At 42.2% G+C, this 15,754-nt stretch overlaps 2 protein-coding genes across 2 annotated transcripts in view; both read right to left on the minus strand.

Annotated features, from left to right (window-relative positions):
- LOC110978064 (uncharacterized) overlaps positions 1-3,369 on the minus strand; it is a 37,906-nt gene extending 34,537 nt beyond the window's left edge. Inside the window, exons 1-6 of the mRNA XM_087140455.1 lie at positions 3,270-3,369; positions 2,816-2,866; positions 2,121-2,174; positions 1,614-1,691; positions 811-894; positions 379-423 (exon numbers count right to left, since the gene is read on the minus strand). Coding sequence (XP_086996581.1) covers positions 379-423; positions 811-894; positions 1,614-1,691; positions 2,121-2,174; positions 2,816-2,866; positions 3,270-3,353 — 396 coding nt within the window. The 5' untranslated portion in view covers positions 3,354-3,369. The remainder of the gene's footprint in view (positions 1-378; positions 424-810; positions 895-1,613; positions 1,692-2,120; positions 2,175-2,815; positions 2,867-3,269) is intronic.
- A 119-nt stretch (positions 3,370-3,488) lies between these two features.
- On the minus strand, positions 3,489-15,496 carry LOC147798279 (uncharacterized). Its single transcript, XM_087139946.1, has 10 exons — positions 15,203-15,496; positions 11,774-12,004; positions 10,514-10,978; positions 9,696-10,160; positions 8,291-8,713; positions 7,527-7,961; positions 6,161-6,592; positions 5,192-5,617; positions 4,465-4,881; positions 3,489-3,535 (listed from the first exon to the last, which is right to left on the minus strand). Exons 1-10 carry the CDS (start codon positions 15,345-15,347, stop codon positions 3,489-3,491), a joined length of 3,486 nt encoding a protein of 1,161 aa, XP_086996072.1. The 5' UTR covers positions 15,348-15,496.
- Between the last annotated feature and the right edge of the window lie 258 nt (positions 15,497-15,754).

The raw sequence follows: 15,754 nt of genomic DNA on the forward strand, positions 1-15,754 counted from the left end.
GACTACGTTACGTATGGTGTAGCTTGGCCCACAGGCAAACACTGTCTCAGTTCAAGAAATACATGGCAGGACTGTGCCTTTCAATTTCTACCTTGTACTGCAAAAAAAAAATCTTCCTTTTTAAATTTTTCCTCAAGTTGTTTGAAATCTCTGATGCAATTAAAGCAAATCCAAAAAGCACATTTTGAAATCAATCTATATACTTCAATATTTTATCAACCAATTCAAAAAAACTTTTTGCAAAATTTTCATTGCTAAACACACTTCAAAATCTCTGGCCTGTGTCCATTTTCACATTTTTACAGAAAAATCTCGTTTTCACTCAGTAAAGTCTCTAATGAAATAGGCAACATATAATCACTGAACCAAAATACTCACACGATCACCAGGACTGCCTGGTGGACCAGCTGGACCAGGTGGTCCCTGAAAGGAGAAAAATTTGAAGAAATCATGAATAAATTAGGACAATATGAACCATGTGAGAATATCCCCAAAAAGTTTCTGCTGTGGTCTCCGTCTATCAGAAAAAATCCAGATGAAATGCAAGTCTCACGTGGAAAAAAACATAAACAGTCTAGACAGAACAGGGAGAAAGATGATAGAACTTACTAAAATATTTGCAAGATACACAAACATACATCTGGCAATATGAGCACAAAACTAAACATATTGGCAACACCTGCACAAATGAGTAGGGTGAACAACTCTACACCTCCTGTGCATTAAACAAGAAACCCTGAGTGAACTTTATCAACGTTTCTTAAACTTACTCAAATCTTTAAACAGCACTCAAAAATGATCAACAGTTACCTGCACCACTTGCTGGGGGGCGTAGCCAGCACCATAGGGAAGGTTCTTTGACCCGTATCGTTGTTGGTAGGTGGGAGCGATGGCCTTTGAGGAGGGGAAATTAGATATCACACAAGATTAGAATTCCCTTTGACAGAAAAAACAAGACTAAAAGCATGACTCCAAGATATTCATTTCCTGGGCATCCAGCACCCTGAGGTTTGCACATTTTTCTTGGAATTTGAAGTGTGAACCTCAGAGTGAACTTCATATGTTTAACAACAAATTCTGCAATATACTCTACAAAAAATAAGATTATCTAACGCAACAGTTGATCCCCAGTGCTGACGTTTGAGAATAGTGCTCCAAACAGTGAAATATGGAACAAAACTGAAACACAGATCTGCATATTTTCAGTGTATAAACAGTCTCATAAGGATGTCCTGCCACACTGCAACAAAGGACATGAGCGGCAACGAACGATTAATACTTTTTCAACAGTTAATTTAGAACAATATTTAACGCTTCTCTGTCAAGTAAACAGGGGATTCTGAATCTTATTCTAACGCTAACTTGGCATAAAACTGTCAACCTGTTCCCAATGAGACAACCGATGTAGTGTACATCAACACAGGACATTATTCAACAACCGATACATGCGCTACAACTATATAATAAACCTTGTCTTTCCTGTACACTCCAAAAGACTTTTTTATCACACATGCGAGCTGACAGCCTCTTAGAAAACTGGAACTTCTTCAATTCTTTTGGGGGTATTTTTAAATTGATGTAAAAAGCAGACAGAAATCCAGTGCACTTCTTACCTCACCGGGGCGGCCTGGTGGACCAGGTGGACCTGGTGCGCCAGGGTAACCGTAGAGACCTGGGTCCCCTTGGGGTCCCTGGGAATCAATGAGTTAACAGGAGAAAGGGCTTCATTCGAGAAACGGCCATATTGGATTGTGACCCCTTAAGTCCAAATCAATTTACTGGCCATTTTAAAATCATACGTCCATCCTCACTTTGAAAACTTTGAAAACTATTTTTCACTTGGGACAATAAAGGAGACATGATTTCTTACTGATATTTCGCACTACTTTTCAGACCGTAAGAACGATAACCTTTGACCTTTGTTTTACAACTGCTGCATCACCTTCATCCCAATGCATATTAAATTCCAAGCGTAAGAATATAAGAAATTTTGAAACGTGAACAATACAATGTTCAAGACCCACCCACCAACCGCTGTTTGGTTCTGTCCGGAGAAACTATGAGCCCCCCCCCAAATACAAATTTCATCCTAGTTTTCACACTGATCTACAGGGGCATACCTTCAGCCCAGGTGCTCCACGCTGGCCAGGATATCCATTGGGTCCCTTGTATCCCTGAAGGGGAACAGAAAAAGCAGGAGTGGTTTGTGTTTCCCACTGCTTCAAAATCTGATTAGGGTACGATCAGTGTTAAAGGTGAGACCTCGTAACATCAACTTAAGACCTACAGTATGAGTTCATGTCAGAAGCTATTCAAATGAACTGCAATAGAGAGATTCTCTTGTCATCTTTCACCTTGCTAATGCTTGTTACAAGAATAGGGCTAGCTACAATGTACGTTTACATAATCCACTGGACTTTAGTTTAGCATTATAATTTCATTCTGATTTAATTTCAGACGCGTGAACACTGTTTGTCATGATTAAACAAGTGATCCGTTAATGAAAAAAATAAATCAGACGACTCATTGACTTGTGACTGGCCATGTGAATGGTCTTTGTGAATGGTACTGTGACTGGCTTTATGTCAGGTTTTTCTGAATAGTCTTATGATGGTCTTACTTACAACGATGGGTACAATTCAAACGTGAGATAATGTATGGTTTTTTTGGTGTACATCTACAGGCACTTATCTGGAACCAAGGAAAAGTCTTCAGGGGAAATGTCTTTAGAAGCAGTTAACAAATCAAGTGACCTGTTTGAAGTGTAAAAAAATGCAAGAACACATTGCAGATATAGTTGATTCTCTCAACTTACTGGGGGTCCGCCTTGACCTGGTAGTCCAGGAGGTCCTTGCATGTACTCCCTCTGTGGAAACATTTTAGGAAAAAAAAGAGAAGTCGTGTGCAGGTAATCTTGAGTGGCCACATTACAAGAATACAGCCAACATTTGTTTGGAGTACAGAAAAGTTTTGAGGAACTGACCATGAGAAATTTCGAAGGACAAATCTTTTGATAAGCTCTGAAAAAAATAATCTTACTTTCTGGAAACATTTCTTGAACAACATGATTATACAAACATCCTCAAGGAAGCATGGGAGGTTCTGTATATTTTCTGGAAGTGCTTGCAATGTCAGCATAATTGCAGATACCCTTTGGAAAATTTTCTTCAAACAAAATTCCATGCAACTGCATTTAAACCAAGAGGGCCAGTTTTTGTAAGGGGAGCAGGTGCGGGACTGAACTGAAAGAGCCGAGTCTGTGAACTTACAGGCATAACAGCTGGCTCACCAGGGTATCCTTTGTCTCCTATCGGCCCCTTGACAACCTGAAACAAAAGGAGGGTAATATACATTAATTTATTTATCACACTCTACGGGAAAGAACTACAGGTCTATACCACAACCTCGTGAGGACACGTGCCGGAGAAATGATGAAGAGGCTGATGAAACCATCGGGAGATATTTCTTTTTTTTTTTGTGATTAATTCTTAATCAAGTGCCACCTCCTGCTCGGTATTTATTTGTCCCTTTCTAACTGGAAAGGGGGCATTAGTGTCGGAGTAAAAGTTATTCAAATTAACTGTGACAAATAATCCATCTTTATTAACCCTGTGCTGGGCACTACTGATTTGTTGCACTAGACTAATCTACAATTGTGTTGCTGCTTTTCTGTTTGGATCAAACATCATCGTTGAACATTCACTCTTTTCCAAATAAATGTCTTCCTCTAATCCTGCACGTTGACATCCTTTTCTTCCCTTTCTCTTTCCACCTGTTAACGATTCACTCTACAGTTACTCACCTCAGGAGCTGATTTGAGCAAATTGGATGAGAACAGTCCGGGGAACATGAAATAAGAGAAAGGAAAAGAGGTACCATGTAGAATTAATGACAGCAATCAATTGAATGTTGCTGCATTCACAGCTACGAATACATGCCCCTTGACACAAATTCTCACAGATTAATTTTTGCTCACAGGTTTCAGTTTCTAACACGTATGCATAAGAGTCATGCAAAAGTTTCATGAGGCTTTTTGAAAATTTTAAAAACGTATGATAATGCCGTTCCGAAGTATTTTAAAAAATTCTATGATGGTGACTTCTTGCAAGATTTATGTACACACAACCGTAGGGCCTAGGCTATGAGCTGTGTTGAAAGTTTTGCCAAGCCGAATTAGTACTAAATGCCATGCTTCTGCCAAGCTGAACTTAAGGAACTCGGCTTATTTAAGTTCGGCACGGCAGTAGCACAGCGTATAGCATAGCTTAACAGTACTATAAGACTGCATAGGTTGGTAATGATCATTCTTTTTTATTGCATCTAAGTGTAATATGCTCTGAGGAGGGGGAGCTGATCTGCTTCAGGACTTGAAATATGCACAAAGAGGTGTAAACACAACAGACAACTTATTGAGCAAAACTATGACTTGACTTAAGATGATCCTCAAAGAAAGAAACAGTATACCTTTCACACAGTTCACCTTTTGACATCTCTGCAGAGAGCCTTCTCGTGCTCCACTAAGAGAGTAGTCAATGGAAGGGTTGTCCCCTCGCTCCACCTTCACGCAGATGTACCGCTCACCCTCATCGCAATACAGGTCATCCTTATTGATGCGGGCTGCCAAGTTATTGAAGTTCAGCCTTGAACCTGACCTTAGGTCACGGCTGGCCATCTCGGGGGTCAGGGTCTGTCTTTCCAGGGTCCGGACGTTGCCTGTGCCGTCTGGGTAGTTGGCCAGGAATGTCTGCAGCCGCCAAATGTTCCGTCCAGTGGCATCGCCACTGTTGGGGTTAGAGTTGACTGACACGTCAAACTCCACCTCATCTGTGTTATCATCTACGTCAAAATCACCCCTCAGGTCGGTGCTGTCAATTATAATGCCTGAAAAGAGCAAAATCTATTTCAAACATGTATGAGTTCAAACCTTTCATCATAAAAGAAATGACGCAAGATATATTTGAATTTTATTTGAAAAAAGGAGGTAAAACAACAAGATGCTGAAAACACGATCTCCAAACTATGGTTGGTGTGATGGTATGATTCCTTTCACTTGCTGGTTGTATGCCAATTTGAAGGAATCTTAAAACTTGCTGTAATGGCACTTATCCCCATTTTCTCCAATTACTCTCCACCTTTTGGCAACTGTTGTTTCCTCTCTGTGCAAATTTGTTTCACAAATTGAGTGTCATACCGTCGCATTTTTGGCGGAAGCACTTTGTCAAGACGGACCTGTCCGGCACAGGGTTCAGCTCAAAGTCAGGGTCAGCCCTGGTGCCCTTGCGCAGCTCGGCGCACAGGTAGCGCACCTCCTTGCAGGATAAGCCCTGCATGTTGAAGTTGGAGTCCACCATGCCAAAGTCGATGTCCTCGCCGGGGAAGGCGTCCTTGTTGCGCTGGTAGTTATTGAGAACCTGCCGCTGTTCGTTGAAGCGACGGCCTACCCCGTTCTCCGAGCTGCTGCCGAAGAGGGAGAGCTCCCACAGGTTGTCCCCATCAACGCCACCACTGTCGGGCGTGGTTTCAGCCGTCATGTCAAACATGACCCGGTTGTAGGGGTCATTCTCCTTCAACACGGAGTAGTCATTGCCCACAACATTCAGATCTTCAATCTTAACACCTGAAAGGATTTAAACAAGACTGATGCTGTCACTGCACGGGGGAAACTACCCATCGTTCCAGATGGGAGAATCTGATGGCTTAATCATGCTTTTATCACATGGGAGGTGAAACTAAAAGTTATCCAGAAGTAACATTATATGCTGATCACCTGCAAATGTACCATTGATAAGATATACGTGTACATCATTTTGGAATGAACCAATCCTTTTAGCCCCTGCACCATGGCAGTTTGAAGATTCACAGTCACAAGGCTTGTTGTACTGCCTTTGAGACAGACTCTGCTAAGATCAAAATGTTGACCCTTTCAATCTTTTAGAAGAACGTTTTTAATGTCTTAAGTTTTTCATTAGAACCTCCTTGGTGCACTGCAAAACACATGAACTGAAAGAACCATCCAAAGCAAAGCGTATGAAAGATTGACCCTCCTTGTGTTGGTCATCTCAAACTCTCCATTCTTTCACAGTCCCAAAAGCTGCCGCAAGAAACCCTTAAAGCTATTGGTGCAAGATTACCGACAGGTGAAGCCTTCTCAAGCACCTACCCTTGCGGCAGTCTTGGTCTTTGCATTTGGTGATGACCTCTCCCCCATTAGCGGCTTGAAACTTGAAGTCAGGCTCAGCTCGCAGGCCCTTGGCAAACTCCAGGCACAGGTACTGGTATTCTGTCTCGCAGCCGATCGAGGTCAGGTCAAACTCGGCATTGATGTCATCCAGCTGCAGGGTCTGGCTAGCGGTCAGGTCTCGGCTGGAGAGGTCTCGGGTCAGTATCTGGCGCTGGGGTCCGATCCGGGGGCCCCTGCCATCCGGCCTGGTGGAACCGAAGAGGCCAACCCGCCACAGGTTCTCTCCACTGATGCTGCCAGCAGACGGTCGCGGCTCCACGTCCACGTCAAATCTGACCGGGGTTGGACGGCCGGCTTGTACCTTGTCGGTTAACACTTGCATCTCCCAATCCATGTCATCAATTATCACACCTTAACAATGCAACGGAAAGGAAGAAAAACCAACGTGTAACAAACGCCAAATAAATGAAACCAAAACAATCAATCAGTGCTGTGACAACTTACTATGCAACTTCAAAAATCCAACTGTAAGGGTACTGAAAATATTCGCTTAGGGGTAATTCAAGATATTAACGGTCCATTTTTGTGTCACATTTGACATATGATTTTTAAGTTTTTAAGAGTGATGAATTAATGCAAATTATCTGCCAAACAAATAGTGACAGTTCAAAATCAGTTCCGGTGATATTTCCACGTCAAACAACAAAGGTCAGACGTAACAAGGACACAAAAATTCACACTTTTGGGCCCCTGATTTCTGGAATTACTCTTATTTATGTTCAGCAAATTGTATCTTTTATAAGGTGCACTTCATAAACATCTCTGTATTGGGACTCAATATCCATCAATAACTTTGGCAACAAGGTCCTATGGTAGATCAAAGAAAAAGGCTCAGATGTAGCAGAAAAGCAACAGGCTTTGTACCCAAGAATTCTCTCTCCCAGTTTTAAGTAGAGGCTGGCAAAAGCCAGGCTGGACCATCATCAGACTGTCACTGATTCTTGTTGGGGCCAATTTCATAGAGCTGCTTAAGCAAAGAGTTTGCTTAAGCACAAAATAACTTTGTTTAATAAACAAAGGTTACCAGCTCAAACTCTATGTGATTGTCATGCTAACCAAAACACACCTAAATACCATTCCAAAACAATAATACATCACAAGAAGTTTTGGCTGGTAACCTGATTTGTCAAGCAAGGTTTTTTCATGCTTAAACAAATTTTTCACTTAACACAGCACTATAAAATTGGCCCCAGTGCTAGTAAAGAGACACCGTATGGTTTCTGTACTTTCAGTCAAACACTTTGCGGAGTGCATCTGAGAACCCAGAATTCAGATGTGGGATTACCATTGCACATTTCATCGGGCACCTCCATACAGCTCCTCAACACGCTGGCATCGGGTACGGGGCTGAGCTCGAATTCCACGGGGGACTCAGGATTGCGGCTGAACTCCGTGCAGAGATAATTCAGTCGCTTGCAGTCCACGTCTGTCATGTCGTACTCGGTGTTGATGGGTTGGAAGGTCAATGGGCTGCCAGGGGTCGTCAGCTCCTGGCTGCTGTAGTAGTCAGACAGGACCTGCTCCTGGGGAGCCAGGCGAGGGCCCGAGCCGTCTGGCCGCTCGCTGCCATACATGTTCAGCCGCCACATGTTGCGTCCGACCAGCGGCGAGCTCTCATCGGTGGTCTGCACAATGGTGTCAAACTGGACCATGTTGTTAGGCCTACCTTCATACAGATCAGCACTGCCGAGGGTGGACTGCACACCAGAGACGTACACAGCTACGTAAATATGATGTCAAACAGGGGCAAAGATGATACCATCACAGTCATTACTTCAATGGCAGAGAAGGACAAGGAAAGTGCCCATGGCAACAAATAAATGACTCTACAGAGCGGCATTTAATCTTTCCATCTACAGCGCATGGTGGCCTACAACTGACCTACTGCACTAAAAAGGAGATGAAAAACATCCAGAAATCATTTCACATACTTTCCAGCTTGTCGAGAAAGATTGCAAGTAATCGTACGGCATTATTTACATACATTTAATAGAAATGATGCAGGTGGGTTATGGTTTCAAGTCCGTCAGGAGGACAGAGTGATCTTACTTCTGCACTTTTCAGGCAAACAGTTGATGATGGATTGTGCTCCCGTTGTGGTGGCATAGCTGTAATCTGGGTTGGCGTTGTCCCCCTTGGTGAACTCCAAACAGAGGTACTTGTACTCGCCACAGCCCAGATCGTCCAGTGGGAACCTGGTCTGGATGTCGCTGAACTCCAGTGGACCGCCCCCAGCTGAAAGCGATTTGCCCTGGTTGAAGCCGTCTAGGATCTGGGTCCGCTCGTTCTGGCGGACGCCGCTGCCGTTCATGCTGCGGCTGCCAAAGATGTTCATCTTCCACAGCCCAGTGCCATCCACCGAGGGGCTGTCGGGGGTTGCAGTAACCTGGGCATCAATGGTCAATGGGGCAGGTAGTCCATACTGCTGCTGTCCCACCTCACGAGACCAACTCATACCAGAAAAGGTAGCTCCTGTTTACAAAATGAATACAGAACCCATTTTTCATTGACACTCGTACAATTTGACCAATTAGAATTAGTTCAAAAATAAATTTGTCTAATCCTGCTCGCTAGCCATTATTTTAACTACGAGCAGGCCTTAAACTTATTGGATTTGGATCCGCTGTGTGAAAGAAAAAAAGGTGCAAAATTCCCTTTGAAAACTTACTGATCAAACATCATTTCCTGACTGGTTTCCTAAATCTAATAGATGCCAAACAATGACATTAAGATCTACCTGGATACTTGACACACATCAGGGCTCAATCAACATATTTCAAAATAGTCCTGTTCCATACCTTACCAGATTCTTAAATAACACACTCATAGATTGATTGCATTTTTTAAAATATAAAAATATAGTACTTGTTTTATCAATGTTGGTCTTATTTATAGTCAAAAATAGTGGGACATTTTGTAGGTTTTTAGTTTCTTTGTAAAATGCAGCTGTAAGTTTCAATGTGATGTTTCCTGAACTTTTTTTCTAAAGAACATTTGTTGTGTATTTTTAAATGTAAATGTATTTATTGTACTTGTATGTTGGATATAACCACTTCACAATTTAACCAAGAAAGAAAGTTGCAATTAAGTGGAAATAAACCAATAATAATAATCATTCATCCCTATTTTTATACTAAAACAAACAAAATCTATCCATTAAAATTATGTCGACTACAATCACCTGTCATTTCCTTCAAAACTTTGTTTTTGTATTCTGTTCTTATAGTGCAGGACTTTTTGTAAATGCAAACACGAAACATCTGACAATTTTTACCCTCAGAGAAAAGTTAACATTTTTACAATCGCCAACACAAGTCCCATATTTCTGGTTGACAATGCTATTCGATTGCCACTGAAATGTAACAGGGAGAACATCTTGCAGGGTCTTCCAAGGTCATTCAAAACTGCCCTTCCCTCAGCCAACACACAAGAAACTGCACTTTGTGAGCCTCACCCTGGCAGTTTTCCAGCGGGGAACAGCCAGTTAGGGCTTTCTCATTGGGCACGCCCTCCAGCTCAAACGACGAATACTCTTTGCTCGGCTGGGCATCCTTGTTCTTGTTGAACTTGGCACAGAGATACTTGGCCTCTTTGCAGGTCTTTCCCGTCAGGTCGAAGTTGTAAGGGATGCCGTTGAGGTTGAAGACTCCCGAGGAGTCCTTCACCAGGGACTGGGAACGCTGCTCGGGGGTCAGCACCTGCTCCCGCAGGGTCCCCCTCAGAGGACGTGAACCGTCCATCTGACCGCTCAGCCACATTTGGGTCGTCCACAGGTTTTCTCCATCGACGTTGGTGGTCTTTTCTGAATCCACGTAGCCCACAGCCATATCCACCAATACCTCGTTGGAGTTTCCCTCCTTCACTACGGTGTTCTCTTGCATCCTCGGAGTTACACTGTTCACTTGAACCAATGCTCCCCCTACAAAAAAGAAAAGAAAAAAGGTCATTTGATGAAGTAATCTCTGAATGAAAGAAAAATCAAATTCAAGTGAAACTCATGCACGGACTTTAAGTGTTCAAGACAAGTTGAATACTTATATGAAGATCTTACATCGAAAAAGCAGATTCACAAACACAATCAAGTGGTAGTAAATTTAAACCCATCACAAAAAATTACTGAATTCATGAAATGTTGTATTAGATCCTAAATATAAAAAAAAAGAGGTACGATTCATGTTTGAATTCTATGACACAGCTTTTTCACCACTGGCATTGTGATAAAGAGAAGAAAAGTGAGGATTTTTGTTTGCTCATTGTAATCGATGAACCAACCTTTGCAATCTTCAATAGGACTGCATCCAGTCAGCACATCTTCAGAGGGCCTCGCCTCAAAGTGAAACTCCAGGAATGACTTCTCCACCTGAGGGTTCTCCCCCTTGTTGAACTTGGCACAGAGGTAGCGGGCCTCGTCGCAAGTCAGGTCAGACATGTCCACCTGGTACCTGATGTCATTGATGTAGAAGTTGGTGGAGACAAGCCCCTGTTTCCTCAGATCCTGGGACTGCTGGCCCTCCGTCAGGACGTTTTCCACATAGGTGCCCGGCAGCTTGACCGACCCATCCTCCTCACTGCTCATCCACATACCCGTCTGCCAAAGGCCCTCGCCAGTGACGCTGGTGGTCTCTCTGGTGTTGGCATACAGCACGTCCAGATTTACTGCCAGATCATTCTCTGCTCTACCTTCTTGAATGGACTGAGCTCCAGGAAGCACGGGTGTCACCTGCTGCACAGTCACATCTTAGGAAAACACCGAAGGAAAATAAAGCAATGTGTCCTTGCATTACAAATACATTTCACAATTACCTGTAATTGGCTAAGCTTTCCTATTCATCCTTAACAACACTAACTCAATAAAGCATAATCCTCCCACGTATTAATAAAAGTGAAAGTGAAGTATTTTAATCCAAGTAGCAGTTCCCCATAGAGCAACATACATTTACCATTTCCTCCTGTTTGCACATCCATCACGGTACTAAATGTACACATCCCTAATTTGATTGATTTGTAGGTTTTCTTTGCATGGACACCAGGCATGTGGCAACAGCGGCATTTGATTGGAACCTAGCAAATAACATCTAAACCCATTATCACGTCATGTAGGGTAATCTTGGAAATGAATGCCACATATACTGAATGGCCAAAGGACACATTCATTTCCAAGTTTACCCTACATGACGATGTTCAGATTCAACCGATGCCACATGCATGTATCAGCACAAGACCCTGACTGCAACACCCTTTTTTGGTAACACTGTTTTTGTTTGTATGCGAAAGAATAACCTGAGCCTCATTTTGATTTACCGGTATCAGTTTGGCGTCCTGATGAACAAGACCATTTTGTTGATAGTCCCTAATGGTAACTTAACAAGTGTAAGAGTCTTTCAAGGGCCTAGCTCAAAGTTGTGCCGACAACTTTGGACTCATTTTGCTAGCTGAGGTCACAAATATTCCACTAAACTTACTGTATTACGTCTTTGGCCTAGTAATGAACAACAATGGAATTTAGGGGAGAGGGAAAGAAGCTTGGCTTACTGTACGGGCAAGCTTTGCAGCATTCCCCGGGAAACTTGTACGGCTCTCTGCAAGTTGTCGGCTGGCAGGACTCGAACATGCAGTTGAGAGTGGAATTGGTGCAGGTACAAGACGAACACTCAGTCATCTTGTAGGTTTCTCCGTGGAGGGATATCTTGCCTGCGTTGTCCTTGCAAGGCAAGTCATCAGGTGGTTTCTTTGCTCCTCCTCCTCCATCCTCTGGAGAACTCGCTGGGAGAGAATTCAAAACAAACCGTCAGAAAGAACTCTTGCACTGTGAGAGAGGCCACTTCAAATTAAAACTAAAAACAGCTGGCAACAAGCTGAAATGTAAAAAGTTCCCATACTTTTGTACAGACCAGGCATCCAAAAAAACTGATATTTAGGGTCAACATCTCAACAAAAAATGCTGAAATCAGCTAAAAAGCTGAATTCTCACACTCCTGAACAATATAAGAAAATAAGAGGAATTTGCTGATAGTATCCCATCATCCCGGAATGTGAAATATTTCACTAAAATTGAGCAGTTGATGTCACAATATACATGTGCCAGAATGGCAGTGGTACCATGTGTACGAAAATACAGACCAGACACTGTATCCACTTGAATAAGAAATTTGTCCATACTGAAAGCAAATAACCACTGATTTGAATTGTTGGTTTTGAAAGGGCATTTTCTGATATTCTCGGTCATTTGCAGAGTCCACTGCAACAGAAGAGTGTTGAGCAGCATCCAAACTTTGCATCCTGAGCCGAGTCTAGGGAGCTGAGTCTAGGTCTTGGGCTAACAGATGCCATTATAACTTTGAATGCCTTTTTGAGATGATGTCCAAGATAATGTTCAGTCTTGTACGTTTATGATTGCCATTAAGACCAATGGTGGATCAAGGAGTGCCCACGGGAGCAATATGACCCCCCCAAAAAAACATAAAATTATGTTACCTAAAAAAAAAAAGAGAAAAAAAGCTTTGTTTGCCTATTTGATTTCTCTTCCTTCAAAGAGTGTGTAAAAAGTCCCTACATGTTGCCCCTAAAATAGAGACTATAAAATGGTACCAACAAAATCCAAAATTGTTTTAACCCCCTCCCTCCCCCCCCAAAAAAACCACATTTTGTTCTGGATGTATCTTTAACACAAAGGACAAGCTGTTGCTGCAATTCTTGACTCCAAACCAGTAGAAGGAAACTATGATCATACTCTCAAGTACCTAGCCCCTCTTGCCAGTTCATGCTCTGATTATAAATCACTGGCAAAATTGTTTTCTCAAATTGAGAGCTACTTGTATGATGCACGTTCAGACTAGGTACCAGAACACCAGGTAGTTGATGTCGCAAATCTTACCTGGTACATTGTAACTAACTTTATAAATTAACGGTGCTTTTAGTATCCTGAGAGAGTATCGATGAGAGAGGGAGTGGTTATTGGGAACATTTAATTATAAACCAGACTACGTGGGACACCACGTATATGTTCATCTCTTTTTTCTTTCTGGTTTTTTTTCTTCTGTTTCATATTAGAGTGTACCGAGTTTTGCCACTTTCTATAAATATGATAAAAAAATGTGACACCACATGCTAACCACCTCTATGGCTATGCCCGTCATGTCCGAATGACCTGGCAGAGGCTTGATATTAAACACAAACCAATGGGTCTGGCTGCAGCCACTTTGCCATCCTGATTGACCTCTGTCAAGCCCCCACCCCAAAAAAAAGTGCTTCACACAACCAGAAAACTGACCCAAATGTAAACCAATTTAGCAATAATTTTCCAAACTCACAATAAACAGATGGCAAAGTTGGACCCCAACAGCAGTCAAACAGTTTGTTTACAATTTGTTTGCCCACCAATAACTTAAGCTCTGAACAGCACAGCTGATACACTAGTATATGTCACTACAAAATCGGAATCAATAAATATTCAAATCACTGCACTTTCATGAACTCTTCAAAATCGTTTACCATGCAGGAAAACTATGTTGTGTCGATAGTGACTAGACTATACCTTCAATTTCATGCATTTCATCCAAACCTCCCATCCAACATTGCAAGATCTCGAAATGTTAGGGCGACACATTTTATACCTATTAAATGCTTTTATTTTTTAAAGAATCAAATGTTTCTGTAATAATAATGCACATTCAAAAAATATGTCCAAAAAAACTAAAAACAGAAATCCCTTACAACTGAATCACAGGTACTTTCATCCACTAGCACATTTTCCCCTGTACTTTAAAAGTCCATTTGATATTTACCCATGGCAGTAGAATGGCATGACGTGCATTCCACGTTGGCAGGGTCAATCAGTTGCATACAAGTGAGCTAGCTACTCCCCTGCCATTTCTCGTTCAGTCTTTCAATCACCACATCTTTGAGGTACATGTACTTTTAGGATCAAACTAAAATGACCCACTCGGTGCAAGTTTTTTTTTAACCCTCATATATACGCACATTCCCTTCCACACTTTGCCCATAGTTGTACATGTGCTATAAGAATAAACACCAGGGAATCTCAGCATGAAACATCATAACCATTTAGCACCAGCATCCCCTCAAGAATCTTATTTGTTAGCAAGTGTAACCCGGGAAAAATCTCCAGTGAAAGCGAAGAAGTCTCAGCCGAGGAAATCTTTATAGCGCATTGCCACGCTGGATTGCAAAACCTGACCAAAAACTGCAAATAAGCAAATCTGTACTGAGTCTCTTCCAAGGCAGACTGTATTCAAATTACGTCTCTGCATTTGTGTTGCTGACATATGCAGTTTTTCTTCTTCCGACTCTCCTTGTGCGCGACCTTAGTGCACTGTGAACTGCTGATAGTGCTGGGTCAACCTCAGAGACAGTGGAGGGTTAAAAAAAAAGTTTGCTTCAAAGATTTAAAGGGGTGGCCCAGGCTGTAATGGGACAAAGTTTATCTACAAATGTTGCAATACAATGCTGTTAGTATTAAAACTATGGATTCTAAATGAAAACAAAACTGCATTATATCACTTAAAATAAACTACATAGTCCACTCCTTTTAACACCCTGACCAATTCCTCTTGCATTTACAAAGACTGTAGAGTAGTGAGACTACATGAATAGAGATTATTCAAGTTCACTACTTACTTGAGTCCTAATATAACTTTCATTTTTCAGCGATCCATTTAGTATTAAAATAGACTAGACAATTTATTTCAATTAGTTGCCGTTATTAGGAATGGAAAAGAGTTCAGATTTAACAATACTAAAAAGATGACAAAGCAACATATGTAGTTTACCTAAAAATGCAGAACTTGTATGTACCTTTTATGTTAAAGACAACCTTGAGCACATGTTGCATTTTTCCTGGTAACATAGAAAACAGTGTTATACAATGTGCTTCTACTCTGGGGAGGAGGCATACAATCAAGAAGTACATTGTAAAACAGACAGATTAAGCAACCAACTTACAGGATGAAGATGATGATGATGATGCAGGTGATCCTGGAGACTGGCAGCTGATCCTCATCACACAGAAGACAGCCAAACAAAGTAGAAGCAAGCCCCACCTTGGGCGGGCACTTCGGCCCACAAAGCTATACATGCTAGCTCTCATGTACAATCTTTGTGCACCCTAAAGCTGAGGCAACTGAGACCCAATTGCCTCCTCAGACAGCTAGGGGACTACACAGCCTTGGCGACAAGTCAGTGGGCCTAAGAGTGAGCTTTCGGGGCTCATTCAGCCCATGTCAGCCCCTGGTCTTTTAAGGGACCATTAGTATTATGGGATGGAGTGACACTTAGGGGGGTCGGACCTTCAGCCAATGAGAAGGGATCTGCTGTCTTGGCAAGGGGAGCAAGCCAGTTGCTGAGAGCATGCAGAACCCAATGGGCAAGGCTGCACTCTCCTCAAGGGGGAGCAGCCAAGTTGTTCCAATCCCTGGTAAAAATGACTCTGTTTTTTAATCCCTGAAGTTTGAGGCCCAGGTCAAGGAAAGGCATGTCAAGCCCGAGAATTAATGC

The sequence above is a fragment of the Acanthaster planci genome, linkage group LG08, assembly GCF_054643075.1.
Source record: "Acanthaster planci isolate LZ-2023a linkage group LG08, COTS_SCS, whole genome shotgun sequence".
Taxonomy (NCBI): Eukaryota; Metazoa; Echinodermata; class Asteroidea; order Valvatida; family Acanthasteridae; genus Acanthaster; species Acanthaster planci.